Source organism: Linepithema humile, chromosome 1 (assembly GCF_040581485.1).
Source record: "Linepithema humile isolate Giens D197 chromosome 1, Lhum_UNIL_v1.0, whole genome shotgun sequence".
NCBI classification, from domain to species: Eukaryota; Metazoa; Arthropoda; class Insecta; order Hymenoptera; family Formicidae; genus Linepithema; species Linepithema humile.
Window position 1 is genome coordinate 11,411,430 of NC_090128.1, and position 15,427 is coordinate 11,426,856.

The following is a 15,427-nucleotide window of genomic DNA, read 5'->3' on the forward strand; positions in this document are numbered from 1 at the left end:
TACGAAAAATTCATGCAAGCTGCGTTTTATAAAAAAAAAGGAAGATAAGAGTGCTTCCTCTCGGTCGGTCACGCGGCTCGCACGAAAAACGCGATGTGATTAGCGATGAATCAGTCAGTCGTTGGCGAACAGTGACGAACGACGCACGAGTAGTGTTGTGTTGTGAAGTGTCAAGATCGACTGGAAGCGAAACCAGTAACAGTAGCAGCATTAAGGACTCCGCCAAGATCCATGATCACATCTGCGAGAAACGTCGATCTGCCAGGGCGCTCAACTTTATTTGGCAGCAAGGTGAGTGCATCATTATGGATCCACTTGTGCGCATTTTTCTAGAATAATATAAACAATATAATCCTAAATAATATAAATTCCATAAAAACATTTACAGAATTTCTCAAGCATTTAGAATATATATATATTTTGTAATTTTAAAAAGAATTCGGGATATTTGTCTCCACAAAAAGAAGTGTGTCTTCTGTGTCTGGATCATGACAATGTATATATATATATGTAGACTACTAGTATATACATATTTATACAGGAGTTATAATGAATACTTTTGAACAGACTGACATTGACGGATAATTAGCTACAACGGTATAGTGTTGCCTTCGACAGTTCTCTCACGTGATTTTACTTTCATATCAAGGACCAGACCGGAATTAACCGGAATTAACCGTAATTAACCGGAACCGGAACCGTTTTGTTTTTAATCAAATCGAAACTATAATTTGAATCAAATTTTCATAAAGTTTATAATATCAGAACCATAACTGGATTGGTTAATTTATGGTTTTTTTTTTTGGTTCCGGTTCCGGTTCGGTCCGAGTCTCTGTTTCATACTTTCGGTAATCTTTGAAAGATTTTCTTGCAAGAGGAATTTTCAATGTGCGGTAAACGCTCTCAATCACGTCACGTGAGCAATGAATGATAATCGGTATCCTTATATTGATGTTGCTTTAATGTACTCAGTGTTGATTTGCGTCGTTGTATCGCAATGCAAAGCAAAAGCACAGTAGTTAATAGTTAAACAATTGATAGTGAATAAACGTTGCAATTATAAATGTAATTAATAATTTGCAATTTAGCAATGTTATGTCATCGATATAACTCAGCTTATCTGATTTTAACAAAGCAAAAGTTATTTCGCATAATTATAGGTAATCTGGTTTTATCGTGTTATTAGCTGAAGAAAAATGGCAAACGTACGCATAACGCTATAAACAAATTATGACTTGTTTACGAAGCATTATCGCATATATTATTTTGTTTTTATAATGTGAAAAATTACACTCGCATTATTATATTAGAAGCGTGAAGTTATAAAGTCACTTTTAATTCTGTGACATTCTGCGACTTTTTACTAGAAAAGTTTTTTTTCCTTATTGCGCTTGTAGACATCACTTTTTCATTCACATGTTGCATTATGTTTGTATTTAGCGTTAAATACAAACTCTTCGATCTTAGATGCGTGTCTTATTGCACGAGCATTACGATTAGGCTCTACATTACTCCTAAAATGAAAAGAATCTGCGTTAATTACATTTAGATTTCGAATTTATTGATGTTAGACATTTAATGAATTTAATGACATCAATTAATTCATTCTATGTGAACACTCGCTCTACATTAATCTGCTATTCTAAATTAAACTCACGCTTCTAAACAAGCAGAAGGATAATTTTATTAACTAGGATTTTTACTTAATTGTCCGTCTAATTTTAATTACACGTCTTTTATTTCCTACTCACTTTTAAAGTGCAAATAGCTATGCCAATTTAACATTGAATGCGATGTCGAATGATGATGTGAAGAGCTTATTCATCATTTCTTGCACAGTAAAAATATCGAAATTTAAGCGCATCGAAGACTTGAGTTGTGTGGACAACTTTCACTCTCGTTTGGTTCTCCTTTTGTGATAATGTATTTTTTGACAAAAGCAGTCAATGTCGTTTGATAGTTTGATCCTAAAACAGAACATGAGTCATCAATCGAATATTTATTTTATTATAATTTTATTTTAATCTCTCAGAGTCACAAGGCAAGTCTCTGGTTTTCAAGTTCAAACTGGTAATAAAAATTTAAAAAAAAGAATAAGAATGATCACGTTAGTTGTTCATTATAATTAACTTGTTCTTCAATTTATTTTTCTTATTATTATTTTGCTTATTTTCATTTGCTTATTTCCATTACAGCTACGATAGAAAATGAAGGCTAATTGCTAGAATCGATTAACTAGATAATTGTCGCTTAAATTTTCCGAGTCAATCTTATCTCATTGATTGCAGTGGAATTTCCATTTTAATATGCATTCGTGCACGAAATTCGTGAGATTGGAAATTAAATGGAAGTCACATTTAGTTCTGAATGTAGGCGCTTGATTTTTTGATAACAGGATCTCTTCGCAGGATTTCAATTCTCGAAAATTATAGATTCATCTTGTTCTCAAATTAAGCAATTCAATTAAGAGCAAGTGTTCAGATACTCTTGTAAAACAAAACTGACATACGATAAATGAAGTGAAGTGACAGCTATTAGAATAAAATGGAATATAATTTATCTAACGACAAACTCACGAGCAGTGATTTTTATTAATGATCTATGTTAATGAAGATTCTAGCAATCGTTAAGGTGTGAATAGATAAATTATCGCATTAGGTGGGGCAATAAAGTGACGCATACAAAACACTTCGTTGTTTCCAAGCTATCTGCATATATAGTTCACAAAAAGTTTCGATATTTACATGCTGAATCATATTAGTATTATCAATAATATTGCATTAATATTCAAATTATTACATAAAAAATAATCATTAACGCGCGATAAAACTTATATCACCGCTGGTATGGTTTTCGTGCTATGTTTAACAAAAAATTGATTTCTTTAGATTCTTCAGAGTTTTTTAAAACATTGTTGCATTGTTGCATAACAAATGTATGATATTCTGTCAAGAAAATTTGTTTCAATACATCGTGACGTATCGATTATCACGTTCATCTTATAATGATATATATATATATACATATATAAAATAAGTCGTAGTCATCTATTATTTTTTTTTAACATTCTTTAGATTAGAAATTTATATTCGATTTCAACACGCGATACTCACATTTGGACAATGATTTCCTATTTCGATTATCATGTGTGAACGAAAACAAATGTTTATCGATCAATTATTTCAGCCTATCCGTTGCCAATCGATATTCGTAAGTCATCACTGGTTTTATAGCGTGATAAACCTGCAAAATATAACTTCGCATATCAGATCGCAGTTTGCGTATCATATTACTCGATACTCTTCAAATTTAACGATCCTCGTGAAGGAATTTATGGCAGACTATACCTGCATTTATCGAGATATCAAGCCAACGCCCTTTTTTTCTTCGCGAAGTCGTAATTTGTTTTCAGTTCTTAAAATATCATTTAGAAAAGTGCGAGATAAATATATTTATAAACATGTTATAAATCTATTTTTTGTTTCCAATAAAAGTGTGCATTATTATTTTAGAGCTTAGCGATGAGTCTTATTAAAACTTAATCATGCTAAATGATAGTGCGTGATTATATTAATTATACAATAATTAACACTGAATGATAGTATAATCAGACGTGGAATATCTCGAGAAAAAAACTACAACATGAATAAATAGGATTTTCCAAATGAGAATGAGACGACGTGTTTTATCATATCTTCGACTCTTTTCCACGTTTCTCGTTTGCTCCAGTTATTTTCTATTACTGTGATGAAACTTAAATAATTCCAGTCCGCGCGAATCTATTAATTCCAGTTTTACTTTCAGTATCAACAATTTGAATTTTTTATTTCTCGATATAATAAATAAAAAAAAAAAAAATAATTGCACGTAGAATTATGAAAAACCAAAAGCTGAAAGCGCGAGTCGCATATTTTTTCTGATAGTATAAAAATATCTGCCTAAAGTTGGATTCAACCCTATTATAAGAAAAGATACATGCGATATCTAGCATAGATTATTGAATATAGATAGGTAGCACATCTGTCATGTGTTTCCATCAGATTATAAATTAATCAAAGGCCAGAAACAGCAAGTCGGCAGAGTATAGCTTCAATTTTTTCATTTTGACTAATCAATCGAAAAATTATAATCTCTTTAGATTACACAAACGATTACGATACAAACTACTGTATCTATGTTAAGCAATGATTTTTCACATAAAAATAAATTAATGTGCAAACATTAGTTTTGTCTGCGAATTAAGTATAATAATTCTGTACAATGTTGTGTTCAATTCCGCTGCAGAATATTATCAAATTCATCAATTGACTTTTGTTCTCTATTTTGCTTTCAAATTTATTAGCATCGCCAACGCGAAATGGGGAACTCGTTTTGCCATTGGAAAATCCAGGTGACGAGGTCGTTTTGTACGCACACGCTTCTCATACGAGTGATACACGTTGTCACTGAACCGTGCAAACACATTCATAGTGCTCGTTGTCGACGCGATGGAATTGCTAATTCTGGAGAATTCTTTGTGAAGCATAAAGCAATTCGCAAAGACAATACTATTTCTGGACTATCCGATAAAACAGTCTGATGAATCATAATGTATTATGATGTGACGTTAGTCAAAATCACCGGACATAATTATATAACATCAGCTAAACAAGACACGCTTATGCGGGAACTGTATTATCTGCGGGAAACTTAAGTTAGCAATTAAGTTGAGATACTTTTTCTTAATTTTGGTTTTTTTTTTGTTATTATAAATATAAAATAGCTGTTAATTAAAATTTCACATTTTGAAAGTGGCTCTATTTGCAATCCTGCTTATTATATACATTTTTTAAATTTAGCATCTGGTCATTGCTGTGATCAAGAAGTTTATAAGTTTATTTCTCAGATAAAACAATCGTACATTATTATTCTTTAGTTTTTAGTCTGTTGCAATCAGTGTAAAATTATATTTTTAGATTGAATGTATTTTTTTTTGTCAAATCAATTTATCTCAACTGTTTATCATATGTTAACAGATATTCGATCATCTGACAAGTATCTAAACGTGAAATTATCACGAAGTGTCAATGGCACTTAACATCCTTTTTAACGCTCTTATGCGCATTATGATTATCGCTATATACATCCGACCTGATGGAAAGCATTATCACTTGCTATTTATACAATTAGATTAAGCGATGGTGTAATTGATTTGGCAAAAAACGATGTTAAGAAAAATCTTGACTCGAATCTAAAATTACCTTTTTATTCCGAGCATTATATTAATAAAACGCCTATCATTAAACAATATGTTAAATACAGGTTTTCATACTGTGTTTTTCCGTGATGAGCAATCGATTTTACTCATCTCTCATGCACATTTCTGATTACGTCTAAGAACGTCTGGCAGGACTATAAAAACAACAGATAGCGCGTGTGAATCCATTGCGTGATACCCGTTGCGTAATGCTCACGATTGGGAGACTTATCTTGAAATTCGCGAGACGCGATCAATTTCGCTGGCAGATACAAAAATACCGAGTTTTGCTTACCGAGCACTTAAGTCGACAATCCCGCAAACACGAGCTTTATGATTGTTTAAAGCTAACAAGAGTTCGAGCCGAAAAGTCTTATCGTGGACTACTTTTAGAAACAAATATTGCATACGTTCGTACGGGATCTTTTGTCGATGATAATTATTAAATTGTTCATGTTATCATTCTGGAATGTTGCATCTCATGTTGATCCAGTATTGCATATCGTGCAAATATTATCCGGCGCCGAATTAAATACATGACTGATACGCACGATAAAGGCGTGGCATTTTTGTGTCGACTTTGAAAAAGATTAGTTCTGAAACGAAGTACGTGAGATATATTCTGCTCGTCATAGAATAGAAAAGATGGAATTATAATATCATGCCATAAAAGTTCTCTTTCTTACGTGCATCATATTTTTGGAATATAATAATTGAAGTGAAAAGATAACTTAATCCTCGAAAAAGTATCAATAAAATATTCACAGAAGGATGTTTCCAAAAATATAGTATATCGAATATTTTTAGAAAATTATATTTCAATTTTTATGTTGTTTTATCTTTCATTTCTTGGGCTGCAGTTGCGCTTGCAGAGAGAAGATGCATCGTCGAGGACAACTGTTCTTTCGTTAATGTTTAACTGCACGTGGAATGAATCATAGATTCCACAAGATAGATAGGTCGTTACACTTGTGGATTATATACGAGCTAGAATATAATGCAGTATTTTAAGTTCTATAAATTTATTGCGTATCGAGGCGGCTTTTTCCCAGATGAAACGTTCAAATATTTTCCTTTCGCTTAACAGAACTTTGACGTATCTGTCTTTCACGTTTCCTGTTTATCACTGTAATGTAAAACTTGTTGAATTTTTATACCTCTAACGATACACTGCACGTGGGTCATGACTGATAACGATAAGTAGCATATACAGCACATAAAACGGAACAAAAAATAGCAATATAATCTAATATGTAATTAAAATTATCAGTAATCTTCTAATCACTCCGATTAATTAAAGTTTTCCCGCTCTATTACAAAATACTAGAACTCGTCGAATAAAAGTTCTCAGAAAATAATGAAAGTTAAGATAAAAAGTTAAAACTAAAAATTTTTGTCTCTGGTTAAAATCTCTTTCATTACAAAAAATTATATAAATAGCGCAAGGGAAACAATAGTGGTTGATTTGCGAATGAAAATTGTAAAAATATCTTTTCCCTCGATATTGTAATTGCGGCAGAATTGTGAATCAACTATACAATTTTATACGGCGTTGGTCGAAACGTCCGGATCTGCGGGCGAAACGAAACAATGATATGAAATAACGATACATACATGTGCTTTCATATCCACAACACGCGCGGTTAAAAATATATTCCTGTCTTTAGTAGATATATTCGCGGAATCGCGTTATCGGTGCAAATAAAGCAATTCCTGGAATTGGTCAGTTTGCACGGCGCTATGTTGTAACCAGTGGGGAGAGATTTATGCTTTAGTCGATGAAAGTGTATACATGTGTTTCACGTGTTTCTGAAATTTTGGGAGCGTGTTCTCTGAGAGAAATTCTGGTATGATTTTCCCCCGGTAAAAATTTTAATGGACGCGTTCATAGCATTCTTCAGAGAAGTGGGTGTTCAAGATTAATTAAGCTCCTGTGAAAGCTGAAATAAATTAATGAATTAAATATTATTATTTATGTCGAAACTTAAATCACATATAAAACAATATAGATATTATATACCATAATATATGTTTCGTTTTACATTTTTGCATAAAAAATTAATTTTGAATCAATTTTTCGTATTGCTAAAAAATGGTTGAGATGACAAAATATAGAAATTTTTAATATTTAACTCATTTTTTGATCAAATTAGGTAGAAATTACAAAATAAATACTGAAACTTCTACTAGGTTTATAAAAAAATTGATATCTATTAGCTAACAATGAGTTAAAACTCAAGGAGAATGAAAATCTATCAGCGAATAATTGACTTTTACGAGTTAACAAGATCGTGTCGTTATCGGATATCAGAAGTGGACATGTAATACGTAGCAGCTGATAGTCAAATCCACGCTTTAGTGTGCATGCTAAATATTTATACCGCATCTACGGAGTCGTTCTGACGTTTCAGAGGCAAAGACATGTAGGAAAGTGTCATGCGTAATCGCAATTTTTCTTTACGACGGTCAGAAGTTCGCGGAGCGTAAAAAAGAACGTCGGAATTTCCGACGAATTTTTCGATTGTGAAATTCTTACATCAGAAGAATCGCGATAAATGATTCGACGAATATTATAATACTATAATCGCAAAAGCGAAACCCGTCAACGTTTGAGATTTACGCTTATTGTTATGTATCAATAAACAAATGTTGAGATGCAAAATATTTTTTAGAGTTTCTAATATTTAAATCATGAAATGTGCTTTTTGAAGTTTTGAAGAAAACTGTAAAATTATTGTACAAATCGTGTTAAATCTGCTAAGTAAAATAATCGTGATATATTTGGATATTGCTACTTTAGCTTCATCTCTGATAATTTTTTATATTTGACATTTTGTATTAATTATTTTTGCATTCAATACATTATTATGTAATAGTGCCTCAATTCCTTTCGTTAATTTACTCGCAAAATGGTTTGCTTTTCAAAGAATATTGTGCAAGCGAGTGATGAGCATTTAAATGCATCAAACAGACATCTAATCGCACCGGAAGCAGAAGGTATAAATAGATCGTTAATGTCAGAATCGCATATAATTATGACAATGATACATGGTTGCACGAAAAAAAGATGTATCCATTTTTGCTCTAACTTGCTTCTAAAGAATACCATTCCAACTTTCGTTATTAAAATGTAATAAACTTGATAATAAACTTGTTAAATAAAGATATTCCACAATTAAAGGATAAAGAAGATAAAGGATAAGAAATAATATTAAAGGATTATTAGAACTAAATTGAAACAAAATAATATAGAAAATAATGAGTACCGTTAAATCATGCTGTAATTAAATCTAGAAAATAAATTAAACTACATAAGACGATAAAAAAAAAAAATTTATAAAGTAGCAAATTGCAATGTATTCCAAGTATCATGTTTATATTTAATACGCTTTTGACTTTTCTTATAAATTACGTGTTTTAATTTTACAGAATATTTTTCTATGGTCTTGCAGACGTTTAATTTGTTACTCGTTGCAAAATTTGTTATGCTAATATGAGAGTGCAATTCTAATAAACATGTTTCTCAGAAAAATATTGCTTACTATCTGCATCTACTTTACGAGAAGAAACAATGAAGTCAAGTGTTTGGTTTGTAACAGCCTTGTGCAACATCACGCACAGCATGTGCAAAATTCCAAATCGCGCATTTTCTTAGATAGTTAAATTAAGGAAAAAATAATAGCTCTCTTCTTTTGAATCAATAAACTATGTCAGGAAACTGCGTCTTCGTAAACAGACAGCACAAGACTCATGTATAGGGCTGTTTATTGCTTTTATTCGAAAAGAAGATTTCTAGAACACGATTCCATCCTCAAAGTATCCTAACATCGAGATGTTATTTTCAGAGGCATCGAGCGCTGATCGAAAGAATGCCAATCCTGTCACAACTGTCGCGTCGATTTCAAAAGAAAAAGATATTTGACGACATGTTGACGACGGATGCAATACCGCATCCGCCGGAGGATGGAGTCGAGGGCTACACATACAATCGTCCATCGACGCCGGAGGAAGAGTTGAAGAAAACGCAGTCGAAATCGGCGCCCGTTACGCCGGAAAAGGAACACGACGATGTAACGTCGATGCAACAAAAATCGGTACCGAACGACGCAAGACCTACGACGCCCAGCGATTTCTGTGAGAAACCGGAAGACCTAGGCGACACAAGGCCGACGAGCGAGTCGAAAGAATTCAGACGACCAAAAACAAAGACGAAATCGAGACACAGTAAACACTGTAAGTTGTACCCAATGCATTTATTATTGTAGCCATTAATTGAGTATTCTGATGGAGGAATAGAACGAGAAAGATACGATAAAACGAGAATGTAAATGACAATGTAAAACCAATGTAATTATAGATATTACACAGAATAAGTACTATATACGTATTTCGAGAAGTTGAACGTATGACATTTGCATTGCAATTTAGTTGATAGTGATTTAATGAAAGAAGAATTAGTAGGAAAAAAATTATAGATGCTGCGATTTTATCGAAATTAAGTTGAATTGTGAGATGAATATATCTCGCTTCGTATTCCTGTTACAAAGAATTTATCGATTAAGATTCATGTATTATCACGATATCATCTCTTTATTGATATATCATTTCGCTTTGTATTCTGGTTATGAAGAGTTTATCGATTAAGATTCGTGCGTTATCACGCACGATAATATATCATTCACATATTAAACACTTGCGTACACTCAACGGGGAATACCAAGCTTTCTGGTTCATTTATCAAAAATTAAGAAAGCAGCATTTTCGGATGCAATGTCGACGCTTGATGCCAGGAAAACCGCAGTATAAATTATTTCGTTCGCAAACGCGCAATCATTTTATCAGTATTTGTGTAGTTGCTCGATGGCAACGAAGATTTCGTCCTTGAAGCGATAATTTAAATTCATACCGTAAAATTTTTTTAAACATTTATCTGATTACTCAGCGGAATCATAATAAGGCAATAATAGCTGCTAGAACTCCTTCACGTTAAATTTTTGCGATTATTCGCCACAACAGATATTGAAACAGATCAAGGAACGATATCAGAGCTTATTATCTAAATGTTCTAAATAGTCGTCTACAGAAAACGTGAATACTTGCAATTGTACCTAATAAACAGTTCAAAGATCGATATTCAAGACGACAAATATTGCAAATATTTAATATAACGCGTACAGATATATGTACAGTGGAAGGATTTCATTAAATTATCTTTCTAAATAGATTTTTCAGAAGTTTACAATTATCAATATTTCTTCAATAATTCTCTGAAATCAATTTTTAGCACAAGCCACAAACGTTGTTAATTACAACATAGTCAACTCCAGCGGAATAAAGATCGGCGCACGGACGAGCTATATATGCAATGTAAATCAGTATCCAGCGGGTAATAACACGTTTACAACACAGCCCGAGGCGACTTCGAAGTCAAAGTATCGACCTATGTCGGAAAACGTGGAAGAGTTGAGCACATGCGAGGAGGAACTCGCGTTCGACGATATGCTCATCATTAAGACGCACGTCGGACACGGATGGCGTGACGTCGCGAGAAGACTTTCGTACTCGGACGGGCAAATCGAGCAATTTGAGGAGAATTACAGGCACAAAGGCATCGACGAGGTGAACATCGAACTCTACTCTCAAATATATATCGTACATCATCACGTGATATCAACTTGTGAACTTGATCAAATTCAATCGGAAAAGTCGATAGTAAAAAATATTATCGTGTCTTTGTACTCAAAACATTTTGTATAGAAATTAAGAACACCTAAAATTTATTAAACAATAATTTCAGGTAATTTATCAGCTGCTACTCGATTGGAAGCAAGTTAACACACGAGACGCACAGCTCGGCACGTTGGTCAGCATATTGTGGTCCTGTGGGGAATACGACTGCGTCGAGCGATTAGCCGCAGCTCGCAAAAGTTCATCTTAGTCGGGTGTGGCGCGTCAAAATCCTACCCGACGCTTGTACATACGCATTATACAAACGATTGTGATTTTTTTGTACTCGAAGTATCCGTTATTTTTATACATATCGTATTTTACAAGCGTAGTTTATAAACATAATGCGCGTGTAGGCACGATTTCCATTGTTCGATATCGTTCATATGAAATGTGAAGGATTGGCTGAAGGAACACTGGTGACTGGACTGTTACGCATTCAGCCTTCATTCGATTTAGCATTGTACAGAATTACAATGAATATGCGATTCAGGCGAATACATGATCTGGTTAATAATACACATCCGAATATTATCAACAAGTCTACCAGTCGCTTTAAGCGATACACATATTTACACATAGTTGTAATGTAATACTGTGCTTTTTTTACTTATAATTCATATTGTAAAAATCAGCAGAGATAAACATGCGATTCTTTAAATGCCATTTGTCTTATTTATTCATCTCGTAAGAAAATGCGCACAAATATTTGAGTCACGTCGAATCGAGCGTGATTATATGTACCATAAAGTTGAAATGAATGCGTACATTTACATTCATGAACAATGAATAAATATAGCAGGCTATATTCAATTTCGAATCCGAAGCCGCTTTCCCCTCAGACGCCCCCTCTTAGATTCTATAATTTATACGCAGTGATCGATGGGAAACTTTGTCTTCTTCTCCATCTCACTTTGCGAAACAAGAAAAAGGAAAGGCTCCAGAGTCGAAGTTGACTATGTCTGAAATATAGTATTCTTTTTTCTTAAATTATTAAATTTACATTCTCTTATTTTTTCTTGTACATATACATTTAATGTTTCAGTTTTTCTTATATAAATAAATATGTTTTAAGTACGTTTTTATATCAACTCTTTCTCTTCAATGTTGGTTTACAAAAAAGAAAAAAAAAATATTGAACTTTACAAAGTGTTCTACATTCTAATCATATTTTATGCCTGAGTCTTTTTTACGTATAACGCTATCAAAATCTTTAGTATGTAGTTTGTCTCATTTACATCACTCCTATCTATTTTCATTTCATTTGCATTTCTTACAGCGCATGTCAACTGATACCTTGTACATAATGATATAAAAAACATTTACTACGTAAACATAGAAATTATTTAAATGCACACTGAGATAATAAATATCTAAAATTTTAATACTGGTATAACAATGATAACCATTAAATCAAATATGTATTAAGTTTAAAAAAAATTTTTTTTTGTATTAATAACGTAAAATAAAATCCAATTGATCAAGTCATCAATTTGTAAAAATAATTTAAAAATCCGCGCAAAATAATTTTAAGCGTAAAATAATTTTATATTAAAATCTAACACCTAAAGTAAATGCAAATTTGACATAAAAAGAAATGAATATGCAACAATGATAAATAGGATTGGCAAAATTAACGTAAAATCATCTAATATAATGATTTAGCGTAAATGCATGAATAATGCATTAAGTTGTATCATATTTAAAATAAAGTTATTACCTGTTAATTCTACATTTCAATCCGAGATACCAGCTTTTATTTTGGGTAGTACGTGATTCGTTGGCACTGTGATCATCGTATTATTCACATCGCTATCGTCTATCACATTGCTAAAGATTTTATTTTTACATTTGTCGAATTCTTCCACCATTTCATGAAGTTCTCGATCACCGTTTATGGTTATAATCGGTGCTGGCACTGGCTTCATAGTACGATGATAAAGCCAATCATCATGAATTTGATGGATTCGCTTCAGGTATTCCAACGAAACAGCGTTTTCTTCCTTCCGACCTCGTTGTTTCATTCTCTCGTACACAATTTCAGGTGTTGTCCTCAAGTATACTATTTAACAATAAATAAAAGAATTAATACAAAAAATAATGATTCCTATATCAAAGTTACATGTTTCTTTATTCTCGTTTCTTATAAAATATATAAAACCATATGTACCTATTAAATTAGTTTCTATATTGGCATTTTTTAAACACCAGTCGTACCATTCTTCTAAAACAGTAACTTCAGCATCACTCAATATATTATTGCGTTTCATATTCTCAATAAAACACATTGTGCTGTAGACAGATCTCTCCATAATTTTGTATGGTGAGGGTGTTTTACAAGTATGCAATTGGAGCATACTCAATTGTACATTAGATTGAAACAAGAAAGCATAACGAGATGGATCGTTGTACATCAATTCCTGAAAATAATGTGTAATTCTTGTTATCACTATTGCTAAACAAATATTTTGTATTAAAATACATTTATATTAATGTTTTATGTAATTAAGAATTATTAATCTAATGTCTTTTCAGATATAAAGAATTGCATACAATATATTTAACAAAATAGAATGTTGTAATATTAATTCTCAATAATATTTAATATGTTAAATAATTATATTTGACATTATATTTCTTTATTATTACTGCAGTAAAATTTCAGTGCGCAGATAGATAAAATTGGATGATAAAATCATTAAATATTTGTGCTCCATTTGTAAGCTATATCTTAATAAATATGGAACATTTTTTGACTTACCAGTAGATTTGTACCAGACACATTACGCCAAAGTTCAACAGGCTCTTCTAATACAGTAACATTGTCAAATTTCTTAAAATGACTCAGGAACGTTGTTTTGCCACTTCCTATATTGCCTTCTACACATACCGTGAAAGGACGTTTGTATTGTTTGCCAAGAGAGCCAGACATTTTCATAAATGCCTTGAGGTATGCTGCGCCTGAACAGATAACATGCTGATTTCACTACATCATATTAAAAGTATACCAAGAATTTATTTGGTTTATCAAGAAGGCTACAGTATCATACTAAGGCTAACAGTAACAGTAAACAATAATAAAGATAATTTTTTTCCTAGAATAGTTCCTGAATTTATCAATATAATAAGATAAATTTCAAATCATATTTTAAAATAGTAATAATAGAAAAATCTTATGTGTTTAAAAGTTTTTTATTCTTTCAATCAGGATATTAATATTGAAAATTTTTAATTGTTATAAGTACAATGGTTAAACTTTCTAAATATTCAAGATTTTATTTCTACATTTTAGATATTCTCATTACACATTCCTTAGGATCCAAATAACATTCAGCATGTATCATATTACATATGCGAGAAATAAGTGGTAGACTACTTCTATCAATCTTTTTAACTTATAAATCTTGCATATTTCGAAACTAATTACTTTTTTATAAGGCTCTGATAACACAATAGTATAAATAACACAGTGATGATGTGTAAAATCATTAAGTCCAATTATAATATTTAAAAAAAGAAAGAAATAATATAACAGACATTTTATCAGATTTTTTTCTATGCCTTAAAATGTATAAAATGTTTTAAAAACATTTATGATAGACAATATATTGTGTATTTATTCATAGAATATATGCACATGAATGTCGATAAACTATGAGTCTCTTGAAAAAATTTATCACGAAAGTTCGAGAATTAACTATTCTTGCATTATTTAAATAAATCAATAATGTAATAATAATAAAAATATCCCTCTCATTAAAACAAAAAATGTTGATATTACTTACCACAAAATTATATAATATTTGCTTAACGTTCAATCGTTTGCGTGTGAAACCGATATCGTTAGATAAAATAATTTGATTTAATAAAAACTTAAACTTAATAAACGTCGTGAAACGTGTTTGTGCACGTTTGATCGTGTTAAAATTGTGTCAGCCAAGATACAATTAGAAAAATCTGTGATAATCACTGATCTTCAATTATTTCCGAAATAAGCAGTAACGTATACACGAGACGGCAGTTGACAACAGTGATGATGAACTAGCAACTGCCGCGTGATTTTCCCGCCAAAACAAAACACGAACGCCATCTCGAACGCACAACAGTTTTAGGTTAGTTCATTGTAACTGCATTTTCTACTACATTCTCGTACCTTCTCTATTTTTTTTTCTTTCTCCAAAAATTGCCACACTTTTATATTCATTCTGTTTATTTTAAATGTAAAAATGTAACTAAATAAACATTTATTTCTATATTTATATTAAACTATAAAATAAGAAAAAAGCGGACAAACATTAAAAAAAACCTCACAAATTCCTATGTGTTGATTATTAATCATTTATATTTTTGATTATATTATTGAGTTCGAAATTGGGTTTAATAGTTGCATCATTAATGCCGGCATGTGGTGGCATTTTGTTATGCATTAACCTGCATTTGCTGGTACAGTAAATTATTAAACAA

The 15,427-nt window shown here is 31.7% G+C and overlaps 2 protein-coding genes across 4 annotated transcripts in view; one reads left to right on the forward strand and one right to left on the reverse strand.

Annotated features, from left to right (window-relative positions):
• The first annotated feature begins 154 nt into the window (after positions 1-154).
• Positions 155-11,629, forward strand: imd (immune deficiency). Of its 2 annotated transcripts, none has more exons than XM_067352668.1 (4): positions 155-291; positions 9,082-9,469; positions 10,521-10,948; positions 11,034-11,629. In XM_067352668.1, exons 1-4 carry the CDS (start codon positions 232-234, stop codon positions 11,172-11,174), a joined length of 1,017 nt encoding a protein of 338 aa, XP_067208769.1. In that variant the 5' UTR covers positions 155-231; the 3' UTR covers positions 11,175-11,629. The 2 variants fall into 2 exon arrangements, with proteins under 2 accessions (XP_067208769.1, XP_012222076.1); XM_012366653.2 differs by having other exon boundaries at positions 10,521-10,855.
• Positions 11,630-12,683: 1,054 nt separating this feature from the next.
• LOC105672005 (deoxynucleoside kinase-like) overlaps positions 12,684-15,427 on the reverse strand; it is a 159,057-nt gene continuing 156,313 nt past the window's right edge. The window contains exons 1-4 of one of the 2 annotated variants that reach the window (XM_012366660.2): positions 14,749-15,000; positions 13,725-13,924; positions 13,134-13,383; positions 12,684-13,025 (exon numbers count right to left, since the gene is read on the reverse strand). In XM_012366660.2, the coding sequence (XP_012222083.1) occupies positions 12,700-13,025; positions 13,134-13,383; positions 13,725-13,901 (753 nt within the window). In that variant the 5' untranslated portion in view covers positions 13,902-13,924; positions 14,749-15,000 and the 3' untranslated portion in view covers positions 12,684-12,699. Of the gene's footprint in view, positions 13,026-13,133; positions 13,384-13,724; positions 13,925-14,748; positions 15,001-15,427 lie in introns of those variants that run through there. The other variant, XM_012366655.2, reaches the window with a different exon arrangement.